The sequence below is a fragment of the Brachionichthys hirsutus genome, chromosome 17 (genome assembly GCF_040956055.1).
Source record: "Brachionichthys hirsutus isolate HB-005 chromosome 17, CSIRO-AGI_Bhir_v1, whole genome shotgun sequence".
Taxonomy (NCBI): Eukaryota; Metazoa; Chordata; class Actinopteri; order Lophiiformes; family Brachionichthyidae; genus Brachionichthys; species Brachionichthys hirsutus.
Genome location: NC_090913.1, coordinates 10,090,109 through 10,105,337, shown reverse-complemented (window position 1 = coordinate 10,105,337; position 15,229 = coordinate 10,090,109). Strand labels below are relative to the sequence as shown.

Here is a 15,229-nt window from a genome sequence, read left to right as displayed (position 1 = left end):
CTGCTGCAGAGATGGACACATTCTATGCATTTCCTCATGAACATAAAAAGCAATCACAAATGTATACAGAATTTCAATGTATTTAACGTGCTCTACTGGCTGACGTCACAAATCAGTCATTTGAAGTCTGCTTTTCTCTTGTTTTATTTATTTCAGTAAGACAGATGCAGTTACTCTAAAACCATCTCCAGTTCAACAGATCCATTTCTGTTTCAAAGCCTTTCATACAAAAAGCCCTTTATAAATCACTTAAACTCTACGCGTACAAAGAGAGGAAGCTAAATGGCCTTACAGGGAAGAAGGGTCTGCAACCAGCTTGAAGTCTAATAGGCTGCAAACATCAGCTAGATTTCCAAATCAAATCAAAAACTAAAGTTCATGCAGAAGCGTCACCATGACGACATTCATTCAAAACCTCCATATAATAACGCCTGTGTCAGAAACTGCCCCCCCCAGGCAACGTGGGCTCATAATTGGGTGCAACAAATATGTACAAAAGGGAGCAAACAGATAATAAACAAGATGACTTCACATTTACGAGATGAATTGTTTCCATACTTTCAGGGACAAACCAGCCTTTTCCTCTTGAGTGAATAAATTGGTGAACTGTACACGAGATTGGGTCCTTCGTCTTTAAAAATGAGAGGGATGAGAATAATCTGAGGCGGCAACCAGTGGCTCAGTTTACAGGTACCGGAGGTCCAGCCCACTCCTACTGAGAGGAGGACGACGAGGAGGCCTGAATACAGCTACAGAGGAGGTGTCTCCATGAGCTCCTCAGCAGGCAGAGGGTTAGAAGAAGAAGGCTCATCAGGGGAGGGTGGGGTTGCAGATCTGGGGGGTGTAGAAGGAGGAGAAGAGGAGGAAGGTTGTTTGGTTGGGGAAGAGAGAGGGAAGAATACATCTGGTCGGAGGAGAGACAGGGGTGTTTTCTCATTGGTGGACGATGAGGGAGAAAGAGGAGAGGACGTTCGGGCTGGTTTGGTTGGAGATGACGGGGAAGGACAGGACACGGGCGTAGAGGGAGTCGTGTAGATGAAAGGAGCAAGAGGGGTGGAGGGTGAGGGAAGGGCGGAAACGGGCAGGAAGGTTCCAGCGGAGGGTGGAGGCGAGGAATGGAAGGAACTGGCTGGGGCAGAGGGAGGGAAGTCGACGTCCTCCGCTGGAGACGGGAAGCGGGCCGATGGAGAACCGGGCGCAGCAGTCGTTGCTGCCCTGGTGGGTGAAAGCAGGGTGGAAGGTTTTGGATCTTTGCCGCGTGACGCCCGTTTGATCGGTGAGGCCTTCATCAGTGAGGCTGGTTTGACTGGAGGGGCGGAATGGACTTTCTTGCCCGCCAACGAGGGTGAACACGGCACTCTTGGGGGGCCTGGACGACGGCAGGTGGTGAGGTGGAGGGTCTCCTTATCTAGAGCTGTGTTCTGGCGAAACAGAGAGACCAAACCATCCGTTTGAATTTCAGACGACTCCCAGTGACACCGACCACAACAGGAAAGAGTTCGGAATTCAACCGAGTCGTCAAAGTGAACAAAATGTGAGTTTTTCCTTTAAATGATTCCGTTTTATGGTTTTGTGCTTTTCATGATGTCTGTAAATGAAAAAGCTGAATGGAAATGAACGTAAACAACTGACAGACGATGTGGTTTGACCCAAATTAGATCATTCTGTCTATTCTAGAAGGCACGGGAAAGGGCAAATGAGGAATTAGACATTTAAGTTTTCATCCACAGGATGCACACACACACATCTACAGGCATTGTGCTTTTGAGGAAAGTCAATGGCGTGTTCTTATTTGGGATGGGAAAGTTAATTTTCCTCATTTGCCCTCGTCTCCGCAGCAGAACAGAGGAGGCGTAGCGCTAAGTACGTACCGTCACCTTGGAGCTAAATCAGAGGGGGCCAAAACGCAAGGAAAGGGGAGAAGCAAAAAGGGACAGACTTACTAGCTCACCAGTTCAACAAGTAACACACAACAAGCATGACGGACGGACACTGTTCCAGCTCAGCGCTCAGACCCGGTTCATTTTTGAACTTTGAGTCAAACACAGTGTTTAGGCACTAATCGATAGAATGCAATGCTAAAATAAGATTCATATTGTCAATGAAATCCATGACCAGCTGTGATTGGCTGGTTGATATCTGTGTTATACCGCACTACCAATCCAGAATGCAATAACCTGCATCATATTTTGTTAGAGAAAATAGTAGACCATAATATTGTAAAGTGATTGATTTAATTAAGTTTGGACTTTATTGACAGTTTGAATAATAAAGAACAATATCAGACTTGTCCTTTAAAATACAAGGAATCTTGTATCCAATCAGTGATCAAACGTCTCTGCAACTTTGTCAGTGCTGGGGCAGTTCTTGAACTTGTCCACATGGTGGCACCAGATTATCATTAACGTGAAGCAGTGACAAATAGAGTGACGCCCATTTAGATTCAAGAAAGTTGATTCTAAGGATGAATTAAAGATTTCTACCAAACAACAGGAAGTGGCAGAGAGAGGGGGGGGGGGGGGGGTAGGTTCTTGCAACATCACTGCAGATCAAACGCATAAAAACCTCTTAAGGTTTGTGTAATGTAATGATATGCAGACGACGGAGCTGTGGCGAATGAGAATCCAGGACAGAGTGCATGTTGGGAGAGCGTTAGTCGGTTATTGAGGACAGTCGCTGCAGCTGGACACCAGCAAAGAAGAGAAGGGGAGGGGGGGGGGGGGGGCTGAGAGAAAAACAGGAAGAAAGGGAAAGGCCATTATAGATGGAGACGAGAGGGCGAAGGGAAGGGCGATGGCAGGAAGGGGGGGTGGGGGGGGGGGGTGCAGAGTGTGTACCCGGCTCTCGGCTTCAGGCGTCCCTTGTGTTCCTGGGTCGGGAGTGTGGGAGGGATGAGGAGGAGGAGAGGGGAGGAGGGAGAGGAGGAGAGGCTGAGGCCAAGGCCCAATGCTTACACCTCAAACTGTCAAATGAGATTGAAGATCAAATCAAATTTCTCATGAGAACCCCCCCCCCCTCACGACCCCCTTTAAGTGCAGACAGACGGACTGAAGAGGGTGGGCCGAGGAGATGACGATGATGATGATGATGATGACCAGGAGGCATGGAACGGACAGAACGGGAAGATGTCATGACTTGATTTTCCCCGTTTCGGCTGCACCGGTTGTCTTTAATGTCTCCACGGATGATGATTGAGGTCAGATACTCTGAAGCCTGATCAAGATTCACATGAAGAATATTCAAAGAGGCTTAATCTTCTCTATTTGGGTCAAACAATCAGCACCTTGTTTAGGAAAAGGCCCAGCCCACCTAATCGGCTATTATTAAACCCAAATCAGTTACAGATTCCAGAGATCTGTGAACGTTCATCTTGTGATGCTCACAAAAAAATCCTCCGGTCCAAATACAACAGCCATATTTCCGGAGGAATGCGTCGCTCATGCAGTTTTGGGGTTCTTACCATGATGACCGACACCCCGGCCGTGGCGCTGTGGTGGTGCTTCGGCACGCTGTTAAAGCGACTCTTCAGTTTACCTGTGACCTCCATTCTCATGTTGACAACGACCGCCTCGTCCTGAGCGTGGAAACGAATGCACGAGAACGTGATATAGGAATCACAGACACACAAAAGGGGGGGGGGGGGGTCAGAACACAGATGCAAAAAGAACTGCGGTGAGATACCGCGAGCCAAGGGTGGGAGAGAACGTCCTGAGCCGCCAATCGAGCCTCGGCGTCGACCTGCAGCATCCGTCCAATCAGCTCCTGCAAATGTAGAAATCAAAGCTATAGCTATCAGAACGGGTTAAACGTTAGCAGCAGCGTTCTGTTTCTTCACACGTCAAGTTATTAACTTCACGATGTTCAAGTCTTTCTAAAGGGGTTCATTTCAGGTTTGGTGTGATCAGTTTCAATGCGGGTGCTTATAGCAGCTTTCTAACACTAGGGGGCAGCACTCCTCAACATCAGCATTTATTTAGAGCTATTTCACCTTGTAGTTAACTTATTCAGACAGTAGTCGTTAAAGGTCATGCAACGTCACATGATTGTGTGTGTGTGTGTGTGTGTGTGTGTCCAACCTTGGCCGAGTCAGTGACGTTGTCCCAGTAAGGACTGGGATAATCCAGTTGTCCCTGAAGGATCTGGTCAAACAGATCCTCTTGCATGTTGTCCTCACTACACAGCAAAGAAACGCACTCATTGGCTGAATTCATTCTGCATCGCTCTGCCAGGACCGGACCCGTAACCGGGCCTTAAAGCAGAAGCTTTACGAGAACGGTCACCTCCTAAACGGGGGGAAGCCACACAGAAGGATGTAGGCGATGACGCCGGCAGCCCAGATATCCACCTTCAGACCATAGCTGTGGACAGAGACCAGAGACGTGGGGGGGGTCACAGCAGGTCAGGATGGCCCGCGGACTTAAACCCAAACCAGTTCCACCATCCCAGGCCTACCCCGACTCCAGGATGATTTCTGGAGCCACGTATGTTGGGGTTCCACAGACGGTGTACAGAGGCCCTGCCACCACTGTGGCCAGACCGAAGTCCCCGAGCTTCAAGGACTTGGTGCCGTCTGGATACTCGAACACCTGAAGGTGAAGCACGTGTTCAGTTCGAGCCCGCGGAGCAGCTGGGTCGGTACCAGAACCGCGGTGTAAAGGTAAATCTATACCAGCAGGTTCTCTGGTTTAATGTCCCTGTGGACGACGTTGATGCCGTGGAGGTACTGCAGGGCGCCGGCGAGGTTGCGCACCAAGACAGACGCATCTCCCTCCGTGTATTTGGCCGAGGAGGTGATGGAATCGAACAAATCCCCTCCCTGTGCCGACGTCAAACAAATCGCATTCAACCACACAGAGGAATGTGGAGTGCGTACCCCCCCCCCCCCCCATTAGAATAGGGTACCTTGACCAGCTCCATGACGAGGTAGAGCTCAGAAGAAGTGTCGACCTCCTCGATCAGCATGATGACGTTGGGATGCTTCACCTTCCGCAGCACGGCCACCTCATTCTCGATGAGATGCTCCTGGAAGCCAGAGAGAAATAAGAATGGCGTCAAAAGAGCGCGGGGTTGCCGCGTGGCATTAAGGGGGGGGGGAGGGGCAGAGCGAGACCTTTCCACGACACTTGGTTTTATCGATGATCTTCAGAGCAAACTCTTTTCCCGTGGACCTGAAAAGAAACGTTGCGGTTAGTGATGGCGAGCAGGAGGTTGGGCGTCTGATCTGAACCCACCGGAGGCCAGAATAAAGGGTCCGAGGTTTTAGGACATCCTCCGCGGGGAAGCTCGGACCGCTTCCTTGAACAGTCCTCTTTCTGCCCGACCGGTGTCGACTTTAATCCACGAGATATTCCTGTCGGTAATCAGGATCTAAGAACCCTGGAGGAGCCGCTAACGCACGTGTTGCGTGTCGCGTCTCGCCACGCGACACGGCGGCCTGCCGCGTGGTCGCTGCAGACGGCTTCAGGTTCGGCCCGACCGAGAGTCTCACCTACCTCTCCACGCACTCTCTGACCACGGCGAAGTTGCCGTCGCCGATGACCTTGCCGACTTTGTATTTTTCCAAGATGGTGGAGGCGGGAAGATAATGGTTGCCGTTGGCTGCGGAGGAGGAGAGGCCGGGTTCACAAAAGGACAACAAATAATAAATAATAAAACTGAGGGAGGTCGGAGAGCGAATCAATCCGTGGGGCCGACACAAGAGCTCACACAGCACCAGGATGTTTCATCCTCATCCTCCACATGAGGCCGACTCTCCCCATTCTTGTTACATAAGCACATCCTGTCTTAATGGGGGGGGGGGGGGGGGGCGGAGCTGTACCCTCTGGACTCAGTCGATTGGTTGCTTGTTGCTCCTGGTGGTTGTCCAGCGATCCATTTACATTCGGCAGGGAGGCGTAATGCGAAGGAGGAATCTGCAGGATGCAAACGCAAGAAAATAGAGGAGACGAAGTGCCTGAACCAAAACCTGATGTTTAAAAACAAACTACGACGTGAACGGATGAAAGGCGGATCATTCATCAGCAGCGGATTCTTTTCCCTGCTATGTGGCGTTCCTCTACCCAGAACGCCACCACGTGGCTCCGCGCCGCCTCTCTGACAGTGGATTTACAAGCCGTCGGAACGTCATACAAATCTGCAGCCGAACGAACGCGGACAGATAAGTCTTTGAGTCGGCTTAGAGCGGGACGGCGGACCTTTGGAGGCGGCCTGCCAGCTGGCTGGAGCAGTTAGAAACTAGTGTGGGCCGAACACGCAGCTTACAGAGGAATCCATCTATAAATCGGATTAGCGTCTCAAACTCAACCAGAATACATCCCAGAGCTGCCGGGGGGGGGGGGGGTCATAGGTCACAGTCAGTCAGTCCCCACATTATATATGTAGGTTCATGACATTTTTAAGAAGACTGATAAAAGGACATTAAACCCTTGAAGGACACACACAAGGGGAGTGGTAAGCAAACCGGGTGGAGATGGAACCGGACAGGTCCCCCCCCCCCCCCCCCCAGGTGAGCAACACTGTCTTACCTTCATACTTGGCAGGGGTCGGGGGCTGGTGGGAGACGGAGTGGACGACTTGGTGGATCTCGAAGCTGAGACTTGGCTGCTCGAGACGCCGTTCGCTAAACAGAGGAAAGCAAGAAGGACTGACACAAGAGGCGGAGGCGGCGGCAACCGTTTGAGCCAAACAGACGATTTCTGCCTGCAGCCATCTTGATTTCTGCCACAAATACGGAGACATGATACATCAGCTTCTATCGTGGGCATAAATAAACCCAGCTAAGCTGCCTGCAGGCCGTGTTTCTACTGTAGCATCACTCCTCCGTCTGGGTATTTATCTTGTTTTTGTCAAGCAACATTTAAATCAGTGTTTCACACACACACACACACACACACGAACAAACTGCAGCTTTTAGGGGTAAAGATAGAAATAAGAAGGAACTGGATGGAACCATGGAATCTGTTTCACACACACTGATAGGACACTCGCCGTCCTCACCTGGGGTTTTGACAGGAGACTGACAGTGCTGGACAGTTTGTCTCGCTGAAGAGTCCGAAGCCAAGGCAAAGAAAAGAACCGGGAGGGGCAAAATGAAATCACACTTTGAAAGCGATGGACTTTACGACTGCAGACGCTTCAAGCTGGCACAAATCGCTGAGTCACTACTTGTCAGAGACGCTGATGTTTCATACCAGTCATGTAAAAATGCTGTCCGTCCATGTGTCTCACCTGCACCAGGAGATTTGCTGCGCCGGGACGGTCCCGGGCTCTTTGCTTTCCGGTTTGGAGTGGCGGAGCGGCTGCGGGAGGACTTCAGCACGCTGCATTCTGGGAAGACAACAGGCATGCAGGTGCGTTCAGACCCGATTCCTAAAAGTGGAGCGCAGGAGAGTAAGTAAGACAAAAGCTGCAAACTCTCTCTGCGTGTGACTCGCCCGCCATCCCTCAGTGACAGTGTTAGCATGTTGTCGGCTAACCTGACAAAACAGGACGGCGGATGTCGGTGCTCCAGCTATAACAAACCTCTTTCCTTCCTACGAGCTCGATCGAGGTTGGGTGAGGACCTGCTGCTTTGAAGAGGTCATACCCCCCCCCCCCCACCAAAAAAAACAAACATCACACAAGCCGACATCAGTATGCAACAAAACCAAAAAGCAGTTCAGATTGGCTTGGGCGGGTTTGCCTTGCAGAAGATGACCACCCTAAAACTATGTTTCCATGGAAACCACACATACAAATGAGTAAAAGGTTCAAACAACTATCAAAAGTATAATGATGTAAGATGGTTGAATCCATCATTTGTGACAAATAATGAGATGATCCGAGCAAAACATGATCACAGACAACTTCATATAAGAAAAGAGAATCCAACACACGGACTTCATTTCCTTCGACTTCCTGAAGGAAATGAGTGAGGAACAACACGCACGCACACACACACACACACACACACACACACACGGGCCTTACCGCTGTGATCCAACACAAAGTCATCCTGGGAGTAGCGGTGCTTCTCCGGGCCGCACGCTACGAAGACGTCGTCATCCCCGAAGAAGTCCTGCAGGCAGGTGATCTGGAGGACAAAAAACGCCACTTCAATTCTTGTCCCTGAAGGTTACACATGCAGTCCAGGTTCACACAGTGACATAATCTGGAGTAATGCAGCCATCCTGATCAATACCGAGTTCCACCACAGCTGTCTGGACAACGCTGCAGGCTGCGGCTGCGTCTCCACACCGGTGTGCAGCACGGAGCGCGACAGGACGAAGGTCAGTGTCCCGGGACAGCCAGGATTTTGCAGAGTCAATGCAGACTTATGGGGGGGGGAAGCCGCACAGTCGTCTTTTCTGTGGCGGGGCCGTTAGTCTTGGTTATTTTAAACTGTCACACCATTAGAGTTAATTTCCTGCAGATCGTTTTTCCACCCACGGCTCCCTGCCATCGAGACAGAAAGAGGCGCTACTTTTAAGTACGAGGGGCGTTGTGTGTTTAGAAGACGGGTGTCGTGAGAACGACAGACGATCTGCACCGCATAAAGAAAACGCAACAGAAGTCAAGTAGGAGTGAGACATCTGAAGCGTAAAATAGCAGATCAATGATAACTGCGACAGCCCAGACGACACTCCTGCTGCCCCACAGTCAGATGTCCGTGAATGACGGAGGAGGAGAATGAGTTTTCAGGAATTAAAAACAGAACATTTATTATCCGAGTCTCTTCACAACAGTTCTGGATCAAGTATCTGCAGCACTTTGTCACAGCATCTGCTGAGAATTTAGAAAAGAGGAAAAATCCTGTAAATGTTTCACCAAAATAGGCCGAGGAAGTAAAACACTCGCTTGTGAAGGCGGACATGACAGTAGTACAGAATACTAATACACGGTGATCACAGTAATCATTCACAGTAATCACTGGGTATCAAAACCTCACTGAGTAACACCATGAGAAAGATGAAATAATCCCCCCCCTGGGGGACGCCAGCCTTCACAGCATCCCTGCTGTTCCTGAGGAAATAAAATAGGTTGAATATTTGATCTTAATCTCACCCTTAAACTGCTGTGATGCCACTTAGGAGGGGGGGGGGGGGGTGCTTAAACTAAAACCAACCAGGCTATTAACTCCACTTGAACTTGTCCTCAGACACAGAGGCTGCCCTCCCAGACAGTTTAATTCCCCTGGATTAGGGGGGGGGGGGGGGTGAATCTGTGACAGCCAAGATAAGGCAGCTCCGAAGAGAGCAGAGAGAAAGCAAAACCCGTCATTAACTCGCTGCTTTCTAAATCTGTTGCTTTCATCGCACGCAGTCAAAAAATCAGCAGCAGCCACACAGGCGGTAAAAGAAGCAGTCAGTCACTTTTACGATGCCAACATGAGAGCGAAAGGGCCCCGCTGCAAAAAAGAAAGGAGAAGGGCCACTTTAGAAACAAAGGGAAAGAAAAGCCCCGTGTGCCCCCAAAATGCCCCCCCCCCCTCCCCGCTCTGACGCCTGCTGGTGCTTTGCAGGGCATCAACATGTAGGAGGGTCCTAAACACAATGAAGCCTGTGTGTGTGTGTGTGTGTGTGTGTTTGTATCCAAAACGTTTGTTAGACAAGACGAGCGGTTTGGATTGGGAGGTTGAACAAAAGGCCAGACGTCAGCGCCCTCATGCCGACGTGGATTCTGACTGTCTACAAACAGACATGAGAATGTTTGATGACTCCCGATCCTCTCTGGAGGCCGGCCTGAACCGAAGGAGCTGACAGAACAAGGATCTCCTAAGAGTAGGACATCACAGGTTCAGGCCCTAATCGCCAAGGTACACGGGAATACACGGAAATACGTGGACATACACGTAAATACACTTCAAAGTATTTCATTAGTGACAAAAAAAAAAAAAAAAAAGAACTGACTCAGCTGATCTGCAGGGCAATGTGCATTTTTAGAATTGTTGTCTGGTGGGTGTAGTCCCGGTTTGTGTGCCTGCCGCCAACGCCCCCCAGCATGGGGTCAAATTCTTTCTGCCCTGCTGCTGTGTGGAGACCTCCAGGCGACCTTCAGCCTTTGTTACACTCATTGTGTGGATGCAGACGAACGCTGACTCCTCTTCCTCTGACTGGTTCAGACAAAACGCCGACACGACAGAGTTGAATTTAACACTAACGTTGCGTTTCAGTTTGCCGTCAGCCGTCAGGATTGATTGGCCAGCTGTGTAAAGGTGAGGAAAGGGCCCAAGTTTGAGCTTCGTCGTTTCCAGGAATCCTTTATAAAAGGATTGTTACATGAAAACGATAACCTGACGAGCGCCGGAGCAGTAACTTCCCCCTGAAGCCGATGAGCGCCTCCATGAAACAATTAACACAGAAATCTCATTTTCTGCCCGCCTGCTTAGCTTTGACATGCAAAACGGGGGTTGCTCTGAAAAGCAGCAGCTGATTCTGCTGGCCCAAAACAGCAAGACCCACAATCAGCATTCAGGCTGGAGAGCAGCTTTCAGGAGAGCGAGTGGAAAGAGAAGCATTCTGGCTCGCTCGCTCGCTCACACAGACACCTGACAGCTGCACTTTAACCCTCTCCTCCGGATTGTGGGTCCAGTTATCCGGTGGTGGCCGGCACCCCAAAGAGAGTGAGAGTGAGTGTGTGTGTGTGTGTGTGTGTGTGTGTGTGTGTGTGAGGGGGAGAGGAGGCTGCAAATGACAGAATGGGACCTGTGGTTTGATTTTTGAGGAGCAGATGGCAGGATGCTGCTGGAAGGCATTCGGAGTGTGTGTGTGTGTGTGTGTGTGAGAAACAGTGGACGACTGAAGAGCCTCGTTTATCTGGACCAGAAGCATTCCCGTCGGCTCCCAGAGAGCAAATATCAGGGAGGTTCTGTTGTCCCACTGTGGTTTCTCAGTCCAAACGTGATATTTGTTTGTATCTCACATAATCACAAATTAGCCCCGAAGCCCAAAGAGCTCCCAGAAATGTTCTCCTGATCGCAAGGAAAACAAATCAGAGGTCATTCGAGGTCATCTGAGCCCAGCTGCCTGAAATACTGAAGCAATCTTTCCCCGTTTTACTGGAACAAAATACCAGTTTTACTGCCCAGCCAGAAACTCCCCCCCTTAAAACTTTAGCCTGCCGTGGGCCTGGGATTTATTTCCCTCCGTGGTTAGGCCTCTGGAACTGGTGAAAATCACATCGGTTGAATTATCTGTCTCATCTTTTCAGAGTTCCTTGATGCTTTTCAGCCTCACACAAATCCGCCAAAAGGTGCAACGGAACCAGGCGCCAAAACAAACCGAACCACCTCCGACCGCACCCGGATGAGACGTCGCCATAGAAACCTTGTTGATGAGCGGCGCCCTGTGTTCATGCCCACCTCATCTCATAACGCCAGAGAGCCTCAATGGGCCCCAGATGGACGGGTTAATAGGAATAACAGTGACCCATGACTTTATAGAGGGGGGGTACAGGGAGGAAACTATAATGGTGGCAAAAGGCCTGAACGTCATTAGAGCCTTTTTGAAGTGATTGTGCCGTATAATTATATAGACGATTGAACGGTGTGAAACTGCTGACGCAGCTGCTTCTGAGGATAAAACCTTTGGCTCAGCCTGGCTGGACCATCTGGTTTTCATAGCGCTCCTCCCAACCACTTAGAACAATACAGCCCCCCCCCCCCCCGTGGATATTGGCAATCCAGTCCCCCACTGGAGGACTTGACCCGGCCCTTGAACGCACCGGACTGGTGACAGACTCACCCGCCTGCCCTCCAGGGTGTACAGTCTCCTCACGGCTCCAGAATCCAGCTTGATGGCCTCCGTGATGTCGGCGAGCACCTGCTCCAAGGAGTGCGCCGTCTTCTTGTTGAGCAGCACCCGCACCGCCTTGCGGGGCTTGACGCCGCCGCGGATGATGGTGACCAGCTTGGGTTTGATGAAGTCCTTGGCCTGGCGCTGCGGGTCACCCCTCAGCGGGAGGAGACAGGAGAGGGAGCGCGACGCGCCCGTCTTGCCGCCCACGGACCAGTTGGGGTTGACGCTCTTGGTGTAGTCCACGCGCCGAAAGGGTTCGTGGGAGGCGCACACGTAGCTCTCGCCTGCGTGAAGGGACACGTGGATGGAGGTCAAACAAGGTCAAACAACCTCAACAAAGCGTTAACAGGAAGAGATGCAGTGAGGAGAGGCCGGCCATCCTCCCTCCCCGTCAGCTGCTGCGCTGCTCCAAACTGCATTCCACTCCAGCAGCCAACACGCAAATGCCCCCCCCCCCCCCCCCCCATAAGAACAAAGTCATGTGACTGGTGCCGTACAGGGGCTCGGCTGCTGGATCAAGACCCCCACAAGATATTTCGGTTTTAGAATCAGGCTGCAGCGTGAGAAAGTCATGTGAGACAGTGGATCCCAGGATAGCTGGTTTTATTAAGCATGCAATTAACGAGAGGATAATTAGAAAAGGCGAGGACACAGCTGGGGGGGGAGTAATGTAAAATATAAGTGGGGCTGTCACTCATCTGGACCTCGTCAGAATGCTAAACTGTCCTCAGATACATGGGTTTAATCCCAGAGGTGCAGGATCTCAGGTGCAACATCCATCAGTGATGTGGGGGCGTGGGGGGGGGGGGCAACGTGTCCTCATGTGGGACACAGATGAGATCAGTCCCACCAGTACAGCAGCGTTTCCTGCAGGGGTCTCAAAATGTCACCAAAACCGACACAACGGTCGAAAACTTTCATCTTAAAAACTGTGTTGCAGTGTCAGATGAAGATGGACCGAGAGGTCAGTGGTTCTGATTCTGGTTCTGGTTCTGATTCTGATTCTGGTGCCTGTGTCTGTGACATCAGAGGAGGAGGTCACAATGCAGAAAAGAGTCACTGATCACAAAGACGTCTCTGTCCCTGCAGGACATGCTCCCTGTGCGGCTACTTTTTACAAAATAAGAGAAAAGTGAATTAGAGCATTTACGAACTTGGTTACTTTATTTTCAGTTGGTGTTAAAATGCTCATATTTTTAAGTTAAAAGATTACTTCCTGATCAAGTCAATTTAATTGTCTTCCTGTTCTGCTTCAAATTAATCCTGAAATTATATTTAAAAAAAATTAAACCCACCAATCAGGGGCATGGGTGAGTCCTAAAAGCCCCCCCCCTGCAGTGAGGAAGGGTCGCCTGTCTGCACCGACTCTGGGTCAGACATGTCAGAACACTGATGCCAAAGACGCAGATGACGTCCACGACGCAGGGGAAGGAGGCTCTGCGTCCCACTGGAAGCCGCGCCACTGATCGATGTCGATCCAGCAGTTCCCTGATCGATTTATCGTCGCGGCTACAAAGTCGACCTTAAAACGTGAATGTGTCCAGAGTGACCTGTTGAATTTAACACGAGCCATTTATAATCTGTCATCAATACAGAGTATCGATCCTCTGCAGTCGTTGCGCGTTTCCTCACGCTTACCCTCCACCAACTCATCCAGGCTGGCGATCCTCCTGCATCCATCCAACGCGTACAACATCCGGACTCCCTGCGGGAGGTTGACGTTGTCCGACAGGGACCGCGTGAGCTCCATGAGCAGCGCGTCCAGGGACCGGAACCGATCGTGGGACACGGCGTACACCAAGCCTTTGAAGTATTTGTCCCCGTTGCGGTAAAAGCGCACTTTTCGGGCTTTCTTCTCGGACGTGAGGGACTGGAGCGTGCGCGTGCGGTAGAAGCTGCAGTGCGCGCTGTGCGCCGGGCTGGGAGCCAGACCGTTGCCTCTGGAGCCAGGCTGAGACCCGGAGACAGAACCGGTCCTCGGCGTCCGTTGCGGCTTCTCTCGCTCCTCAAAGTGTTCGAACTCGATGCTCCTGCTGAGCGACATGTCCGCCGCTTGCTCCTCCGGGCTGAGGCGAGATCCCAAAACGGAAGAGCAACTTTTACGCAGAGCGCCGATCGATCGGGGAGGAAGGAGGACAACGCGTGTGTGTGCGTCTCCAAATCTCCACTTCAGTTCCACGGTGGGTGAGTCGGAACTTCAAAAAAACAGTTCAGAGAAATAATCTTAGAATCAATTCCGTCCTGGCTGATCCGATGAATCGATCTGTCTCCACGAAACTGCACCGGGAGCCGTAATCTGGATTATCCGGTTGACCGCGCGTAATGAGTTGCGTTTGGCAGACATCGCAGCTGGCCTATCAGCGACGAGGATAAACTCGATGGGCGCTCGGGCCTAAAAAATGACCCAAACTTCGGCGCACCCGCAACAATCGCCCTAAAAACCGTCTCCTGCGTCACTTCACGCCCTCTCTGTGACTGGTCGAACGATCGAGCTGTCAAATCGATGGATAATGAGGAAAGGGGAAGGCCCTCCGCGCCTCAGGGTCCTAAAGCGTCACAAAGCAAAGTTTACGCTGACAAGATGTACAGCAAATCTATAAACTAATGGAAAAATAAACCTGTTTGTTTCCATTAGTTTGCGTTCAAGTATTCTTGTTCAAATGTTAAATATGGAAGGATCCAGGCAGCAACGCTATGGCTGCGCTTCATTCTCCCTGTGGTACAACTTCATTTTCTAAAAAACAAAATGTAATGGAGCTCACCTCCACAGGACTCAACCTGCCGCTGCTCTTCCCCAATCGCTCTTTAAAAAAAAAAGGGGGGGGGGGGGGTCTACAGAATATTTGCATACAAAATGTAAAATATTTGGGGCCTGAATGCAGCATGTCTGTCGCTGGACACCATGCCAAATAAGAAATCTTCACTGACCGCCTGGTGCATCCCTCACCGACCGCCTGGTGCATCCTTCACCGACCGCCTGGTGCATCCCTCACCGACCGCCTGGTGCATCCCTCACCGCCTGGTGCATCCCTCACCCCACAGGCGCGCGCTGCAGGGTCGCTGCTGCCGGTGCGAAAGAGGGCCACACAGCAGAAAGGGCTGGCTGGGGATGAGTTAACCCACTTTTCAACTACAGCAGCCTAATTCATGAAGCCAGGGTCACAGAAACCGTCTATCTTTGAGCACTAATTAGGGACACGCCAGCTTTTTACAATGCCAACCAGAATGTAGTGATTTAGAAAAGCACAAGGGCACTTTGGTGATCTTTTAACCAATATTTGTGTTTCCTTCATTCATTCAACTGTATATAATTATGACGGATGAGATGAGATTACAGCACCCGACTGGAAGCCAGCTGTGTAGGATGTATTGTTTGAGCAGCGCTTCAGAGGGGAAGCGGTCCAGCAGAAGTAGGGGTGCTCTTCCCCTGGCAGAGGAAAATCCTGTACAGAATG

General features: G+C 50.9%; 1 protein-coding gene across 1 annotated transcript; it reads right to left on the bottom strand.

Moving 5' to 3' along the window:
• Positions 1 to 731: 731 nt before the first annotated feature.
• On the bottom strand, positions 732 to 13,818 carry dclk2a (doublecortin-like kinase 2a). Its single transcript, XM_068750616.1, has 17 exons — positions 13,413 to 13,818; positions 11,721 to 12,058; positions 7,969 to 8,071; positions 7,228 to 7,326; positions 6,997 to 7,041; positions 6,525 to 6,619; positions 5,819 to 5,912; positions 5,493 to 5,598; positions 5,111 to 5,168; positions 4,903 to 5,022; positions 4,670 to 4,816; positions 4,453 to 4,586; positions 4,281 to 4,358; positions 4,077 to 4,173; positions 3,682 to 3,762; positions 3,461 to 3,574; positions 732 to 1,421 (listed from the first exon to the last, which is right to left on the bottom strand). The coding sequence occupies exons 1-17, from the start codon at positions 13,816 to 13,818 to the stop codon at positions 750 to 752; spliced, it is 2,787 nt and encodes a 928-aa protein (XP_068606717.1). The 3' UTR covers positions 732 to 749.
• Positions 13,819 to 15,229: the final 1,411 nt, after the last annotated feature.

Coding starts and splice junctions, on each gene's coding strand:
- dclk2a (XM_068750616.1), bottom strand. CDS start 13,818: ATGTCGCTCAGCAGGAGCATCGAGTTCGAACACTTTGAGGAGCGAGAG. Junction 12,059..13,412: donor CCTGGATGAGTTGGTGGAGG/GTAAGCGTGAGG, acceptor CCCTTCACGCAG/GCGAGAGCTACGTGTGCGCC. Junction 4,174..4,280: donor GGCTTCCCCCCGTTTAGGAG/GTGACCGTTCTC, acceptor TTTGCTGTGTAG/TGAGGACAACATGCAAGAGG.